The sequence below is a fragment of the Eumetopias jubatus genome, unplaced genomic scaffold (genome assembly GCF_037043125.1).
Source record: "Eumetopias jubatus isolate StellerSeaLion01/CBP00866 unplaced genomic scaffold, mEumJub1_p1.0 scaffold_10, whole genome shotgun sequence".
Lineage (NCBI taxonomy): Eukaryota > Metazoa > Chordata > Mammalia > Carnivora > Otariidae > Eumetopias > Eumetopias jubatus.
This window is the reverse complement of record NW_028274816.1, coordinates 100,640,744-100,657,138: the sequence shown is the minus strand read 5'-3', so window position 1 is coordinate 100,657,138 and position 16,395 is coordinate 100,640,744. Positions and strand designations below refer to the sequence as shown.

General features: G+C 51.4%; 1 protein-coding gene across 1 annotated transcript; it reads left to right on the top strand.

The window, feature by feature from the left end:
* Positions 1–740: 740 nt before the first annotated feature.
* HROB (homologous recombination factor with OB-fold) lies at positions 741–15,590 on the top strand. Its single transcript, XM_028092781.2, has 10 exons — positions 741–956; positions 1,918–1,968; positions 5,679–6,854; positions 8,099–8,182; positions 9,388–9,528; positions 10,118–10,226; positions 10,414–10,499; positions 10,792–10,917; positions 12,717–12,834; positions 15,001–15,590. The coding sequence occupies exons 1-10, from the start codon at positions 954–956 to the stop codon at positions 15,090–15,092; spliced, it is 1,986 nt and encodes a 661-aa protein (XP_027948582.1). The 5' UTR covers positions 741–953; the 3' UTR covers positions 15,093–15,590.
* Positions 15,591–16,395: the final 805 nt, after the last annotated feature.

The window sequence follows — 16,395 nt, the reverse complement described above, 5'->3', positions numbered from 1 at the left end:
ACTTGAGGACACAAGGAGTCTTATTAATTTCTCTATCCCCAGTGTTAAGTACTGTGCCGGATACACATCAGTCATTGTACCATTCCTTCAATAATTCTATTGAGCATTGTGCTAAGTGCTGGGGACACAAAGTTGAACAAGCCAAACCAAGTCTCTGCCCTCATGGGGCTCATTTTTGTTTGGTTTTTGGTGCCGAAACCCGTGAGCTCACATTTTAGTAAGGAAGACACACAATAAAGATGTAAACCATGACAATTATAAATTATGAAAAGTGCTGAGAAGGAAATAGAGTTTTGGATGGGGGGATGGACGTTACTTGAGAGATAAGTGACAGGGAAGATCTGAGATCTAAGCTGAAATATTAAGGATTAAAAAGAGCAAGGCCAAGAACATCTTTGCTTAATATATGTGTTGCGAGTATGGATGGCTAGATGAACAATCAACCAATGGGGCGGATTCTAATGTGAATGAGAGTTATGGTTCAGTACGCAGTCCCTAGTGTGCTTAATTCAGAGAGGAGGATGGGCGGGACTGGGGACCCAGGATTCCCAACCTGCTCTCCCAGAACTCCGGTTGAACCAGCCGACCTGGCCCAAGGGGCCGCTGGGGGGCGACCGAGAGCCCACTCATTTCCCTTTAAGGCCGAGGCGGAAGACAGACGGAGGAAGGGCCTTTGTGTCGGCGGGATAGAAATAGGCCCGCCCCTTTAAGAGGGCGGAGACGCTGGAGTGGCGGCCACTTCGAAAGCGGTCCCGGGCTCCGGCCCCCGGCTTCCCGGCGACCCTCTCTCGACCCCCTGCCGGGTCGCAGAGTTCTGTCTTTCCGACCTCGCACCAGAGACCCCGCTGCCCGGACTCCGACTCTCCCGCCTGGGACAAGTCCGAGGCCCCGGCGACCCCTCGAGTCGGGGCCTGCCCGGCTAACCCTCCGGCCGAAGGCCGCCCGCCGTCGCCATGGTAATGCTGCGCCCCGGGCCGCGGAGCTGCCTTCCGGCTTGCGGCCCCTCACTCGTGCGAGCTGCACGGCAGGGTTAGGGTTTGGGTCAGAGCTTGGTGGCTTCGGGACACCTGGGCTCTAGTCAGGGCTTGCCTGAGACCCTGAGAAGGTTCTCTCCACACACCTCCCTCTGGGCCTGTTTCCCTCCTGCTGCCTTCCATCTCTTCTTGGAGAACTGCTCATCGTTCTCGGTGTGCTCAAACGTCACGCCTCCAGAGCCGACCCCCTCCTCCTAGCCAGTACCCTCTGATCCTTGGACGCTGGGGGGTGGGTATGTCTAACTGTAGCTCTTGGCTGCTCTGGCATCTGGCGTTAGGCACAGCCCGCCGCGCTGGGCTTGACACATGCCTAAGAACTGGCTACAGCAGCCCTGCTGCCTAGAAAGAAGGAACTGTGGACCGGGGCATCCTGCCCTCCTGGGACGCTGGCTTTGGTGCATTGGATTAGATAGAAGGAAACCATTTGTTTCAGAAACAAGGCCACTGTACTGGGCATGCCTGGATTTATGGTAACCTCTCCTACGTTTGACATAGGTTCCCCAGGCCAAATCTTTGGGATGTTGCAAAATCCTTAGGCCCATGTGCACAGTGCTGAGTCTAAAGAATGACCCTTGCTCCCTTTGTCAGCCTCCCCCTTGCCTCCTCCTCCCTCTTGCAAGGCGAATGCGGATGGACCTGAGTGGATTATTTTACAAGAAAGGATTCTAAATCATGTAAATCTCTAAGTAAATCCCATCTCTTCCCTCCTCATCCCTTATTCCTCCTTCAGCACTAGCAAAAAAACCAAAACAAAACAAAACAAAAAAAAAACAAACCAGTATACCTGATGGTCTTGTTAGAATTGGAAGAAGCATAGTGAGGACAGAATGTACTTGCAAACAGTATCTCTCCTCCAACCTCAATTGCTTTGTTTTCCTTTCAGGCATGCAGTTTGCAGAAGCTGTTTACTGTGGAAGAAGAGTTTGAAGATGAGGTAAGGAAGTGTTGGTGATCAGAGATAGCAGAGGAGGTCTTGAGTTGTCAACACCCAGACCCAGAACATTTTGAAGCAGTCTGCCCCAGCCTCCTTTTACTTGACATGTATAGCTTTTTTTGTCTGTGACAGGCTGAGAGAAGATGAGACATGTAAACAACCTACTTAACTGTTTTAGAAACAGAAAAACAGAGCTGCCTAATTGGCATACCTTTAAATTACAAGGGCCCTTGCCTGGAAGCTGGGTCATATGGATGATTCAGTTCACCTTTATGATGGCATGCTTGAGGTGGGAAGACAGTTTATGGAGAACCAGAGACAACACAGTTAGTGGATGACAGGAGACCTGGGGTCACCAAGTAGCTACGTGAGCCAGGGCAAATTACTTCATTCTCTGGCCTTCTGTTTTCTCTTCTATAATAGGAGGGGTGTTCTTTTGCCTCAGATGTGTTCTTCCCTTCCCTCTCTCTCAGAAGAGGAGGGATTAGACTGGATTGGAAGCTGGCACGTTAGAATCACTCCTGCTGAGACCCTGACACACACCAATTAAATTGGAATTTCTGGGGATGGGCCCAGGCAGGGCTATTTCTAATCTTGGGGTATAGTCAGAATCACTGAACTAGCTAACAATCCCCCCAGCTCTCTTCCCACTCAGATCCAATGGATATAGTTTCATCTGGGAGGTCCAAAATTGCTACCTGAAATCCTTTTCAGAAAGAGGCAGGATTTAAGTGAGTAAAATGCAAAAAAGTAAGAATACAGCACCAACAACCACGGTGAGGTCTTGGCCTCTTGATTGCAGGCGAACATACATAGATACTAAACTACATTTATAGAGTAGAATTACTTTATTTTATCAATGACAAGCCATTCAAACTTACTTTTTGTCTCCCAGTGCTGTGCTTTAAAAATCATGTTTAGAATTTGTCGAGATGCCCCATCTGTACCTAGTATGGTCATGAATGCTGCACCAGGGACCCAAGCCCCACGTTCCCCTTCCTTTGAAGCTTTTGGAACCTAAGGTTTGAAAGGGAAAACAGACCTTCCTCAGACCTCTTAAAAACTGGTCCCTGGGGGCGCCTGGGTGGCTCAGTCATTGGGCATCTGCCTTCGGCTCGGGTCATGGTCCCAGGGTCCTGGGATCGAGCCCCGCATCATGCTCCCTGCTCAGCGGGAAGCCTGCTTCTCCCTCTCCCACTCCCTCCGCTTGTGTTCCCTCTCTCGCTATGTCTCTGTCAAACAAATAAATAAAATCTTAAAAGAAAAAAAAGAATTAAAAAAAATTAAAAAACTGGTCTCTGGCATGTCTCATTCATTGAGGCCCTAAGACATAGTGACAGGGACACATATGGGTTCTAGTCCTGGTTCTGTGAAGTTACTTAACTTCTGAATCTCCATTTCTGCATCCGTAAAACAGGAATAATAATAACACCTATTAGGGCCATCGTGAAAATTCACTGAGAGAATTCTGGTAAAATGTTTATGTGGTCCCTGGCACCCAGTGCCATTTCAAATTGTTAGATGTTCTTGTCATCTCTTGGGGACTTGAATTTTGTTTTTATGTAAAAATTCAAAATTGCCAGCTTTGTTGAAGAGATGTGTCCTTGTCTTTTTCAGCTTTGGAGATGTGTAATTACAGGCTGAAAAAGTGACTGCTAAGTGCCCCACTTGGGTCTTACCAGGTGATGGGAGGACTGCTGAGCCGGCAATGGGATTACGAGTGAAGGTCTCTGGGACACCTGGCTGGCTCAGTGGCGCATGTGACTCTTGATCTTGGGGTCTTGAGTTCGAGCCCCATGTTGAGCGTAGAGATTACACTTGATCTTAGCCAAAAGGCCGAGAAGCGATGAGCGTAGAGATGAAATTAAAAAAAAAAAAGAGTTCAAGTTTCTGTTCCAAGACCAGTCCGTTTCCCCCTTCCCCAGGCAGATGAGGTCATGTCTAAGAGTGAGCCCTTTAGGGGAAGAGGGATCCATCAACCTCCAGGATCATCAGGATGTCATTGCTGCTGTAATTCTAATATTGTTATTGCTAAATCCCGTGGTAGTCCTGCTGGAGTATGCTAACTCTCCTGATAATACACGAAGTAGGAAAAAACCTTTCCCTGGCCCAGACAGGCCAATGCAGCAGCAGAGGATGGGGGTGGAGGGGACCTTCCTGTCAGTTAAATCAGCAGCTCTGACTCAAAAACACCCTCAGAACAGGTCTGTTGCTCTTGAAGGTGTCAATCTCACCTTGCTTCCCAACTGGAATCCATACTTAATTTAACTTGCCTGAAAAGCTATATTTAACTTCTACCTATTTTGCTAGATCCTAGGCCTCTCTGGCTTACTGAAGGCTGTGTGTGTGTGTGCGCGCGCGGGATGCGGGGAGGAGTGGGTTGAGGATAGGCGGCATCACCAGCTGGAGAGACCCCTATTGCACAGGCTGGACACCAGGAAACTTGTTTCCTTGAGATGGGTGTGTGACCTTGGGTGATTTGATTCTTGGTGCCCTGGTATGTTTGCTTCTGCCTGCTCCCCCGCCCCCCAGGAGAAGCTACCTAAACACTTAGCCTTAGAAAATTTCTTTTTTTTTTTAAGACTTTTTCTTCAAGTTTTTAATTAATTAATTTGTTTATTTATGTTTAGAGGGGGGAGGGGCAGAAGGAGAGGGAAAGAATCTCAAGCAGACTCCCCACTGAGCATGGAGCCCAATGCAGGGCTCGATCTCACAACCCTGAGATCATGACCTGAGCTGAAATCAAGAGTCAGACGCTTAACTGACTGAACCACCCAGGCGCCCCTCTTCAAATTTTTATTTAAATTCTAGTTAGTGGGGCGCCTGGGTGGCTCAGTTGGTTAGGCATCTGCCTTCAGCTCTGGTCGTGATCCTGGGGTCCTGGGATCGAGCCCCACATCAGGCTCCTAGGTCAGCAGGGAGACTGCTTCTCTACCCACCCCTTGCCACAGCTCGTGCTCTTTCTCTCTCTCCCACACTCTCAAATAAATGAATGGAATCTTTAAAAAATAAAGAAAATAAATTCTAGTTAGTTAACATACAGTGCTAAAGATTTTATTTTTATGTAATCTCTACATGCAACATGGGACTTGAACTCATGACCCCGAGATCAGGAGTCACATATTCCACCAACTGAGCCAGACAGGTACCCCTGAATTTTCCGGGAGAAGTCTGGGGGTGCTGGGGCACCTGGCTGGTTCAGTCAGTGGAGCATGCGACTCTCAATCTTGGGACTGTAAGTTTGAGTCCCACATTGCATGTAGAGATTAATTTAAAAAAAAAATAAAATCTTTTTTTTTTTTTAAAGATCTTATTTATTTGAGGGAGAGAGAATGAGAGAGAGAGCACGAGAGGGAAGAGGGTCAGAGGGAGAAGCAGACTCCCTGCCATGCAGGGAGCCCGATGCGGGACTCGATCCCAGGACCCTGGGATCATGACCTGAGCCGAAGGCAGTCGCTTAACCAACTGAGCCACCCAGGCGCCCAAAAATAAAATCTTAAAAAAATAAAATCTTTAAAAAAAAGTGGGGGAGTGGGCTCATGGGCAAGGTCAAACAAAGGTGGTGAGAGACCCCCACCATGGCCTTCCATGCCTTGGTTTCTTGCTTACATGTATCTGCGCCTACAAACATACCACATGCCTGAAACAGGAAAAGCAGACTGTTTCTTGATTTCTGGATGCCAAGACCCACCATCTCTGCTTCTTTGTAGGACTTCTTGTCTGCCGTGGAGGATGCAGAGAACCAGTTTGCTGGCTCGCGGCCTGTGAAGGCTGGGTGCCTGAGACCCGTCTCTTCCAGGCCACAGGACTCCGTGCAGGCACAGTCTTCTGGGCAGTTGCCATCAGGTCCCACTGCTCCTTCAGAGGCTTTGCGCCAGTCAGCTCTGGGACTCCGCCTTCCTACCTCCAGCATGCCCGGGGCCATCAGGGGTCCACCTTCCGTAGGAACAGCCCCCCTAAGGCCTGTCTTGACTTCTAGCAATTGGACTGGCCATCAGAGACAAGTGACACTGACTGAAGTGCTCAAAGAGCCAGCCAGACCCCAGACCTCCGCTTCCTGCTCCCTGCTCAGGTTTGAGAGCCAGCAACCAGTGACTGGGGGCTTTGAGGGGCCTGAACAAGATGAATTTGATGAGGTCCTGGCAAGCATGGAGCTGGAGGGGCCTGGCATGGAGCTGGACCTTGGAGTCAGCAGTAAGGCCCCAGGAATCCTGCCCACCTGGCATCAGGAGGACTCAGCAGTGGCTAAAAAGGCCCGGGTAGCTGATCTGAGCAGGTCTTGCCAAAAGGGGCCCATACCTGCTCCCCACATACCTAGTGTCCTGTCAGCCCACGATGAGCCTCCAGAGCCTGTTGTCCACTGTAGGACTCTACAACCCCCCTTGAGATCTGGTGCCACCAGCAACCTTCCCATCCCAACTGCTTCAGTGGTTCCTGCTCAGCAGCCCCCCTGGGAAGCCTGTCGGAAGGGCCCCCCAGTTCAGGCACCACAACCTCCCCAAGCGGCTGGCAGGCCTGTTCAGAGCAGCCCGCAAAACCATTTCCCCGGTCACTCATTCCAGTGTCCAAATGCCTCCATACCTGGCGAATCTCATTTTCCCGGACCACGAACTCCCAACTCGATCTATTCTACTCCCTCGAGGACTTTCTCTGGATCATTTCCTCGGAGCCCCTTACAACCCCGAGCTCCAGTGTCTTCTGTCAAGTGTCCTCTCAGCACCCCAAAGAGCCCCCATTCCTCCCTGGCTCCCCAGGCAGTTCTGCAGACACCCATCGTCACCAACCACCTGGTGCAGCTGGTCACTGCCGCCCACCGGACACCCCAGCAGCCCGCCCACCCCAAAACTCGCCGCTTCCCTGGCCCGGCCGGGGTCCTGCCTCACCAGGTGAGGGACAGCTTGTCTTCGGCAGAAGCTGGACCTGTCCCGGGACACGGGAGAGGGGTGGGGGCGGGAGGGAGAAGCAGGAGTTCCAGCGCCATCCAGTCCCACAATATCCTTACTCCTGGGGGGCGGGAGGGAAGGAAGGAAGTGTAGAGAGAGGGTTTCCGAAGCTGCGGGAAGAAGTTCAAAGAAGTGGGAAGGAAGAATTGAATGCTCCAAAAGCCACAGGTGGGAGAGCGCTTCAGGTTCTGAGAACTTCACGACTTTCCTTTGTTGAGCCCCTCCTGTTGCTAGCCCTGGGGCAAGAAGATCCATTCACTTACATTTACTAAGGACTTGTATGTGTTGGGCAATTTGCTTGGAACTGAGAATGCAGAGGTTAAAATAGAAGTAGTTCCTGTCCCAAGTTGTTCACAGCACAGCAGAAGAAGCTGATGCAAAGGAACGATGATACGTAAAATGCGGAGTCACTGGGCTCCTTGGGCTTCCTGAGTGGGCTTTGGAGGGTCAGGGAGGAGGTTAACAGGTGTGTGTAGGAAGGCTGTGCTCTGGGAGGCATTTCAGCAGTGGGAAGACAGGAAAGAGTGTGTGCGAAGGCACGGAGGTGTAAGGGCAGGATGCTGTCGGAGGTACACTGAACAGAGCACTGTGGCCGGCGTGTGGGGCCCATGTGGGGAAGCTGCACTATGCTGACGGTTTGGATTTCAGCAGTGGTGGAGGGACAGTATCCATCAGACCATCTTGGATCAGATACCAGATAATGGGACCCTGAGGGTCTGCTCTGGTTGTGATTGGTGTACTCCTTTTCTCGCATTTTAAGGGTGGTTCAAATAATTTCTGCCCGTTCCTTGCTCTTTGCTAGCACTCTAAGGAAAATCCAAGGAGGCTGTCCACGTTCCTCCTGGGCTGGAGCTCTGTGGGGAAGGGGTAGGTTCCCGAGAAGGGACTTGGGGAAGGCTGCCCCTGGGCCTATCCCAGGCCTCTCTATCCGGGTCATTGCCTCCTTCAGGAAGCCCTGGGTTTTGCTCTTGGGCCAGCTCCAACTTCCTCACATTCCCCAAACAATCCCCAAAGCATCTCTTTTGAGCTGCCAACAAGGCTCCCGAGACTTCGTTAGGAGAGATGTGATATGTGTTAATTGTCCCTGACAGTTTCCTGAACTCATTATGTAACCCAGACAAGAAGCTGCACTGGTAGGTAACAGCTGCTGTGCTTGCTTCGCCTTCCCCTTCCCTCTCCCCTTGTAGCACAGTGAGAAGAATCTGGAGGAGATCGTGGTTTCCACACCCCAGACTCCGACTCATGGTGCTCGGGCTAAATTCCCGACAGAGGTAACTAGTTCCACGCAAATGCTGATTTTTCTGGGCGTCGTTTAAGAGCGAGGGATATCCCCGCGGGTTCCAGGAGGTGAGAAGCAGAATCTACACTGCTAGGCCTGTTCCCGGGGTCACGCACCAAAGGTCACGCACATAGTGAAGGCCGTTTGGGGAGGTGGCGGTTTTACTGGCCTAAGGGGAAGCCTCTCCTGATGCTGCCCGACGTCATGCGTCCTGTCTTCTTTCTCATCTAAGGAAGAAAGACACAGCTAACTCCCATCTTCCCTCAGGGGAGAGGTGTGTCAGAAGTATGAGGAAATTGTATCTCAGGAACTCCTCCTCTCAGGTTTCGGGGAATTGAGCTGGGAAGGATCTGCCTTCATCTGGCCTTCAGTGGGTTCCTTTTTGGTGGGTGAGACCCATCTTCCCTCCTCACTGGGATTCTGGTTGACCTGCTCTGCCCTCAGACCTACTTTTGCTTTTAATTCTCTTTGCTGCACTTCCACAGATCCACCAGCCCGCTTCAGGTCCAGAGTAGCAAATACTCATCTGGATACAAAGCATTCTTTTTTTAAGACTTTTTATTTATTTATTCGAGAGAGAGAGAGAGAGAGAGAGAGCGCATGAGAGCAGGGGACAGGGGGGTGCAGAGGGAGAGGGACAAGCAGACTCTGCACTGAGTGAGGAGCCCGATGCAGGGCTCAAACCCATGACCTGATCATGACCCAAGCTGAAACCAAGAGTCAGACACGCAACCAACTGAGCCACTCAGGTGCCCCAAAGCATTTTTTAATATAAGAAGGTTAATAGTTAAGCCAGAGGCATCCCAAATAAACTATGACTGGTTTCAAAATGGCTCAGGCACTCTGGAAGCCTGTCAGTGTGTATGGGGTCTCCCTGGCCCTAAGACTTATCCAGTCTATTACACAAGAGACGTAGCCTTTTGCTTCAATGTAACTAAAGTCAGGACTTGATTAAAATAAAGTAAAATAAAATAAAATAAAATAAAAAATAAGGAGCACCTTTGCTATTGCTGCTTAGTGAAAGGTGTGCTATGCAACAAAATCTCACATACCATTTTGTGATGTAGGAGAGGAGAGACTGGTCACCATGCTACAGGGAATTCGCCCTTCCCTCGCAGCCCCCTATCCTGTCTCAGCCAAGATCTGTGGCAGGGTGAATCCATTAATGCAGGCTCCCCCTCTGCTCTGTGGTGCCAGATTGTTACTAGTTCCCAGGCATCGGTGGAGGAGGATTTTGGGCGAGGGCCCTGGCTGGCCATGAAATCTGCTCTGGGCCTGGACGAGAGAGATTCTACCTGCTTTCTCTGTACCTATAGCATCGTCATGGTGCTGCGGAAGGTAAGGATCCTGGGTGCTGAGATGTGCAAGACCATTTTTCTCCTTTTCACCAACCTGCTGCCCTACTCCACCTTAGGAAAGGGGCTGTCCATTTGCTCCCTCTTACCCCAGGCCTATCTCTGAGCAGCTGCATGGAGCCCCTTTGGTTGTATCTTCCACTCACCCAGCATTTCACTACTACTGGGCACAGGTGGAAGGCGAAAGTGGGGTATGGGTATGTCTCTGCATGTCCAGTCCCTGGATGAGGTGGGGTGAGTACACGGCTACCTTTCAAGCTCCCTAGCGGTCCAGGGTCCCGTGCGGACACATGCCCATGGCCCGCGGTGATGCAGCTCTGCATAAATACATATATGCTGGAGAAAGGAAGCAGGGGGGATAAATGAAGGACCTGCCAGCCTCAGATCTGCTAGAGAGAGAGACAGGATGAGTCCTTCAGACTGCCTTTTTGCCCTCCAAAAAAGGCAGATCATCACCACATCTGTACTCTGTCCCCCCTGCCCCCGCCCCAGCTCCCAGGTTGCCCTGGCACACTTGGGAACCTCACAGGTGGGACGTGGCTTGCTCAGCAAATGCCTCTCCTTGTAACCAGGCAGCCCTGAAGCAGCTTCCCAGGAACAAGGTCCCCACCATGGCAGTGATGATCAAGTCCCTGAGTCGGAGCACGATGGATGCCAGCGTGGTTTTCAAGGACCCCACCGGTGAGGAGTCAGGTCCTGGGAGGGTTTGATGAGTGGCCTTCGTTGAGTTCAGGAGATGAGGAGGAATCGTCCTCTCCATTCGCAGATGGGAAAATTGAGGCAGTGAATGGCCCACTTCCCAGCCAGGGCCCAAACCAGTACCTGTGCTGCCCTTGACCCAGACTGATGGGCCATGTGGTATTTGCAGGAGAGATGCAGGGCACGGTGCACAGGTTGCTGCTTGAGACCCGTCAGAGTGAGCTGAAGCCTGGCTCGGTGCTGCTGCTAAAGCAGGTATGGGGAGCTCCGAACGGGGACGTGCTCTCCAACCCTCCCACCCTGGAGAAGGCTCCTGAGTTGTCTGCCTGGCTCCCATTCTTCGGAGGCGGATGGGGATGAGGGGTTGTGCTGTGAGGGCAAGAGGGTGCGGTAAGTGGTTCTACTCTGGCCCCAGGGCTGGGGCAGAAGCGATTTGTGTGACCCTGGTGCCGAGGCCAGCAAGGGGGAGGTAGGTGGGGACCAGGTGGCATCTGACAGCATCTAGTGCTCCATGAGGGCACTGACCTTCCCCCTTCCTCGGATCCAGGTTGGAGTGTTTTCTCCTTCGCTCCGAAATCACTACCTCAACGTGACGCCCAACAACCTGGTCCATATTTACAGCCCAGATTCCGGGGATGGGAACTTCCTCAAGCCATCTCAGCCCTTCCCCCAGGTAAGAGGAGCAGGATGGAAAGGGGACTGACAGGTCCTCTTTCTGGCTGGATCTTCTGGTATCTTCCCCTCCATCACCCTGAGGAGCAGAGGCATGAAGGGGGCCGTTGCCCTGGGGTGAAGCGATGCCTTCGGGGACGGGGCCATCTCCTCCTGTTCCTGGTGCGGCCGCCTGCCAGCTGGTACAGTAACAGGACCTAGAGTAGCTGGCTTCTTGGGGATCTGATGGCAGACTTGGGCATTGGAGAGGATAGGAGTCACCTGAGAACTAACCAGGTTTCCCAGGGGGTGCAGCCCTCAGTAAGTGACTCAGGGTCAGATCAGCTACAGGTGGTAGTGTGGAGAACAGTGAGACACGTATGGCCCGTCATGTGAGCCAGCCCTTGCCCTGCCTCTGCCCTCCTGGGCTCCACCTCCACTGGGTGAGGGTGCACCCGCACAGAACTCAGGTGGGGACACCCCCTTTTGGGAACTAAGGGAGACTGGGGTTCCAGGCAGCTCCACTCCAGGGTAAGAGTGCAGAGCCAGGCCTTGACTTGGCATACGGTGTCCCCTCTGTGGCCACCTCCCCGCTTCCTGGGATCCTGGGTTGTTGTCATGGCCTGGCCTGGGGGTCAGGAGACCTGGGTCATGTCCCTGCTCTGCTAGTAATTTGTAAGTGACCTTGGGCAAGTCCTGTCCCCTCCCTTGCTGTTGGGCAAGTCCTGTCCCCACCCCTGCTGTTGCTTCTTCTAAAAAGCGAATGGGTAAGACTTGATGACTTCTACTCAAGTTATACCTTTAGCTCTGACAGGCTACTTCCATTGCCCTCATCTTTCCCCTTAACCTTCCACATTTTCTCAAAATCACCCCACTTCCAAAAACTCATCCTTCTTTTTCTTTTAAATTTCAAGGTATCCATACACATTGACAAAAATTGAAATGGTACAGAATAAAGCAAAACGTGAAACTTACTCTTCTCCATTCCCATTCTCTAGGGCTAATGATAGTTAACAGCTTAATTACTGATTTCCATTACCTGCCTGTATATTAGCTAGTGTGTGGATTGTTGGTTTTTTGTTTTTTAGATTGTATTTATTTATTTGACAGAGAGAGACACAGCGAGAGAGGGAACACAAGCAGGGGGAGTGGGAGAGGGAGAAGCAGGCTTCCCGCTGAGCAGGGAGCCCAATGTGGGGCTCGATCCCAGGGTCCTGGGATCGTGACCTGAGCCGAAGGCAGACGCTTAATGACTGAGCCACCCAGGCGCCCCTAGTGTGCAGATTGTTAAAAGCTTTTCTTCTTTTTATTTTTTTTAGTAGAGGAGGGACAGAGAGAGGGAGAGAGAGAGAGAGAGAATCTTAAGCAGGCTCCATACCCAGTGCATGAGCCCAACATGGGGCCCAATCTCACAACCCCTGAGATCATGACCTGAGCCAAAATCAAGAGTTGGACGCTTAACCAACGGAGCCACCCAGGTGCCCCTCAGAGCTCATTTTTAATCCCAGGCTAAATCCTCACCATATTTCTGAATGGCCTCTTCACTCTGTTCTAGCTGTATATAGATTTCCTAAAACACCAGATACCAACAGAATTAGGAAAGAAAATCACCCAAAAAAGTTTTTTGTGTTTTTAATTATCTGCTGTTTGGGGTGTTTGGTATTTCAGCTCCCTCCCCTGGGTTACTGGCCTCTGCCACACTCCTCTGTTGTATCTTTCCTGAACCCCTACCTATTCCTTTGAGGTTGTCTGGGTGGACACGGAACTGTCCAGAGGGATGTCAGAGGCAAGGGCATTAGTAACCAGGCGCTCTGTCCCCAGAACCCAGGAAGCTTCCCTGGCAGCCTCCATCATGAGATTGCAAAGTTTGGAAAAGGCTTCAGAACAGCAGAGAATGCAGAGGCAGTGGCATCCCCTGAGGAAGAACTCCCAGAAGCAGGTAAGGCAGTCAGCCCACCCAGGAGCAAAAACAGTTCTCCTTCTATTCCCTCTTGGATAGCACAGCCAGGAGAATCTGGCTGCATCTTTTCCCTCCTTCTGTGAATCTTTGGGTCTTACAGAATCTTACAGAAATCAGATGTGGTATCTTTTCTGGCAAGGCTGTAGACCACAGACTAATTAGCAGCGTGACAGGGGCCACGTAAAGCAAATACAGTGGGAGCCATAGGTCTCCCCCATTTCCAGACCATGTGGTTAGCCACAAGGAGGAGATGGACTGGCACCATCCTTGTGCCTCACCTTGGGTCTTCTGGGGGCTGATTTCCCCATCCTGACTAAGCTCAGATACCCTTCAGGCAGTGCTGAGGAGTCAAACCTCCATGTGGTTAGGGTGGGACCAAGATACAGACCCGAGAAGCCCAAAAACGTACCTGTCCGGTTGTTCCTCGGGAGACAGCATCACCCAAGTGAAGCTAGCACAGTCCCAGTCTGATCCTTAGCTTTTTGATTCCATAAATTCAACCCTGTCTGGCCCCCAAGTTCATGGGATTATGGGTAAGTGTCTCACATTAACCAAATTCACATTAGACCAATGGATAAACCACAAAGCCCATTTACTTACAGCCTATGAAAAAGTACCCCTTATGCTGGAATCTCCTCTGGAATGTTGCACTCGTTCCTGATAAGTAAGCTGGCTGACAAGCCAAACCATCATCAGAAGGTTGCTGGTGGTCATGAAATAAGTGAGGAGAGTTGCCTGTAGAATATTGTGGCTGGTGTCACATCTCCGTTGTAGGGACAGACTTGCCAAGCAGGTAACCACTAGTGGTGGTTGGACAGGGCTGGGAAACACCAATACTTGCTCTTACTCTGATTCCCAGTTTCTTAGGCTCACACTGTCTGCTCATTCCCCTTCATTTAACATCGAGTTTCCCCAAACAGTCATAGTGTAGCTAGTGAGAGGCACTTTTTTTTTTAAGATTTATTTATTTATTTGAGGCGGGGGAGGGGCAGAGGGAACGGAAGAGAGAGAATCTCAAGCAGACTCCCCGCTGAGCGCGGAGCTGAATGTGTGGCTTGATCTCAGGACCCCAAGATCATGACCTGAGCCAAAATCAAGAGTCGGATGCCCAACCGACTGAGCCACCCAGGCGCCCCATCACCTTTTGTTGTTACAATCAAATTCCAGTCTTACTTCCCCAAGTACAGTGCTGGGCACCTTAATTAAATTTTGAATGCCAGCAAATGGACTTCCAGCAGCGTGTTTGTCAGGTGCTCTGTGCCAGACTGGAAGCTGGCTTCTGCAGGGGTGGTGCCTAGTTCTTCTGACTCCATGGGCTGCCTGAGCCCGTCCCTCACGCGCGACTTCTCTTGGGAGCTGTGACTCTGGCATCAGATGGAGCTTGAGTATGCTCCCCACGGGCAGGCTGTCTGACCTCTTTAAACTCGTTCTCTCAGATAAAGTGGGGATGGTAACAGGAAGAACCATGCCCTGCGAAGGATACTGTGAGGACTGAAAGGGACAAGTATGGCAGGTGTGGCCCTGAGCATGCGCTCAGCGAGTGGTAGCTGCTATTGTTAACAGTAATAGTACCAGCAGGGATTGCTGAGGTCAGCTCTATTTCCAAGTTCTCAGACATAAGCACCCAGCTGAGAACTGCAGTCAGGGACAGTTACTTTCATTCCACACGCCCAGGAAGGCCCACCGGGGAAGGGGCTGATGTCTCGCCCTCTTCGAGTGAGAAACCAGATTAATGGATGCCGTGATTCTGAATGTGTCTCATGGCTTTTCCCGGCCTTTTGTCTTCCTCTGTCCAATGAGCACGTTGCACTAGTGGACCTCTGAAGCCTATCTACTCAAGCGCTATGCCTCTGGATGGAAAGAGGGGTATCACCAAGGCCAAGAGGAGTGTCCTTCTTGACAGAAAGGCCCAGGCATTTTTGTCCCTGTCTCTTGTAGTATGTGCGTGTGGGGGAAGCAGAGGGAAGATGGGAGTCAGGCCAGTGTCGGGCCTGTTAGCCCAGTCACCACTGCCCAGGGGGAGCTACCTCCCCAACTGTGCAGCCAGGTCCAGGCCCCCCTGAAAGGCAGGAGCTCTGGATCTGAGTCCTGTGGAACCCTAACTTTGTCACTAGTTCTGTCTACCCTCTCCACGTCCCCCTGCAGATGACCTGGATGGACTCCTGAGTGAGCTCCCTGAGGACTTCTTCTGTGGGACCGGCAGCTGGGACTGCCCCACGACAAGGCCCCCACCGTGAGCAGCCAGCCTCTTGGCACCCAGGCAAGGCTCTGGTTGTGTCTGATTGAGTCCCAAGGAGAGAGGAAGCCCAGCATGATGGGAGAATAAACAAAGCTCAGGACTATGGCTGCCCCTACCCTGGATGCCTACCCTAGGAACGCCCTCGACCCTCCGATTCTACACTGCTCTCACCTTGGGTCTTCTTTTGGCATTCCAGAACTCAGCCCAAGGATGGCCCTTCTGCTCTACTGTCCTCCAAGCCCTTGGATGCAGCTGTTGTTCCTTTTCCTCCTGCCAACAGGGAAGGTGTGGCCCCCTCCGGCCTCCCCTTGACTTTAGAGGACCCCGATCCCTTTACTCCCTATTCCTTGGACAGCTGAGGAGTCACACCACAGCCGTGGCGACCTGTCCCTCTGGTCAGGGGAGGAACACTCTCAGACTTCCCTCTGCTTTGTCTCGAGAGGCCTGCAGCTGCCCAGCTCACCTGTGCTCAGGTTCCCAGGTGCGGGGGCGGGGCTGGGGCTGCGGCATCTTGTTCGGAAATAAAGCAGCTGCCTACTTCACTCGCCTCCTGCTCTCCTTTCCACCCACCCCTGCTCCTTGTCCATCTGTCTTGCCGGTGGTGCTTTGGCTGGGGCAGAGCCAAGCTGCTCGTTTTCCTTCTCTCTCTCTCTCTTCATAAACTTTCCTTTTAGACAGTTTTAGATTTACAGAATTATTGCAATATAATCCAAGGAGTTCCTATATACCCCACACCCAGTTTCCTCTGTCATTAGCCTCTTATACTAGGACGCACACTGCTTGCAACTAACCAGCCAGTGTTGGCGCATTACTATGAACCGAACTTCATGCTTTATTCAGATGTATACAGTTTCCCTGTCGTCCTTTTTCTGTTCCAGGACCCCACATTCTATTTAGTTGCCCTGCCTTCTTAGGCTCCTCTTGGCTCTGGCATTTCCTCAGGCTTTCCTCGTTTTTCACGACTCTGATAGCTGCAAAGAGTACGGGTCAGGCATGTTCCAGAATGCCCTCTATTGGAATCTGTCTCCTTAAAGAAAGATGAGACCGGGGTTATGTGTTTTGCCAAGGAAGGCCACCAAGGAAGGTATATTCTCGTCACACACCAAGGGTTGATGTTGACCTTGATGACCAAGCTGAAGTAGCATCTGTCAGGTTTCTCCACGGTAGATGTGCTTTTTCTCCCTCTTCATGCTGTCCTCTTTGGAAGGAAGTCACTAGGTGCAGCCCACACTTAACAAACAAGGAGTTATGTTCCACCCTCTCTAAGGACAGAATATCTGTATAGATTATTTGGAATTCTT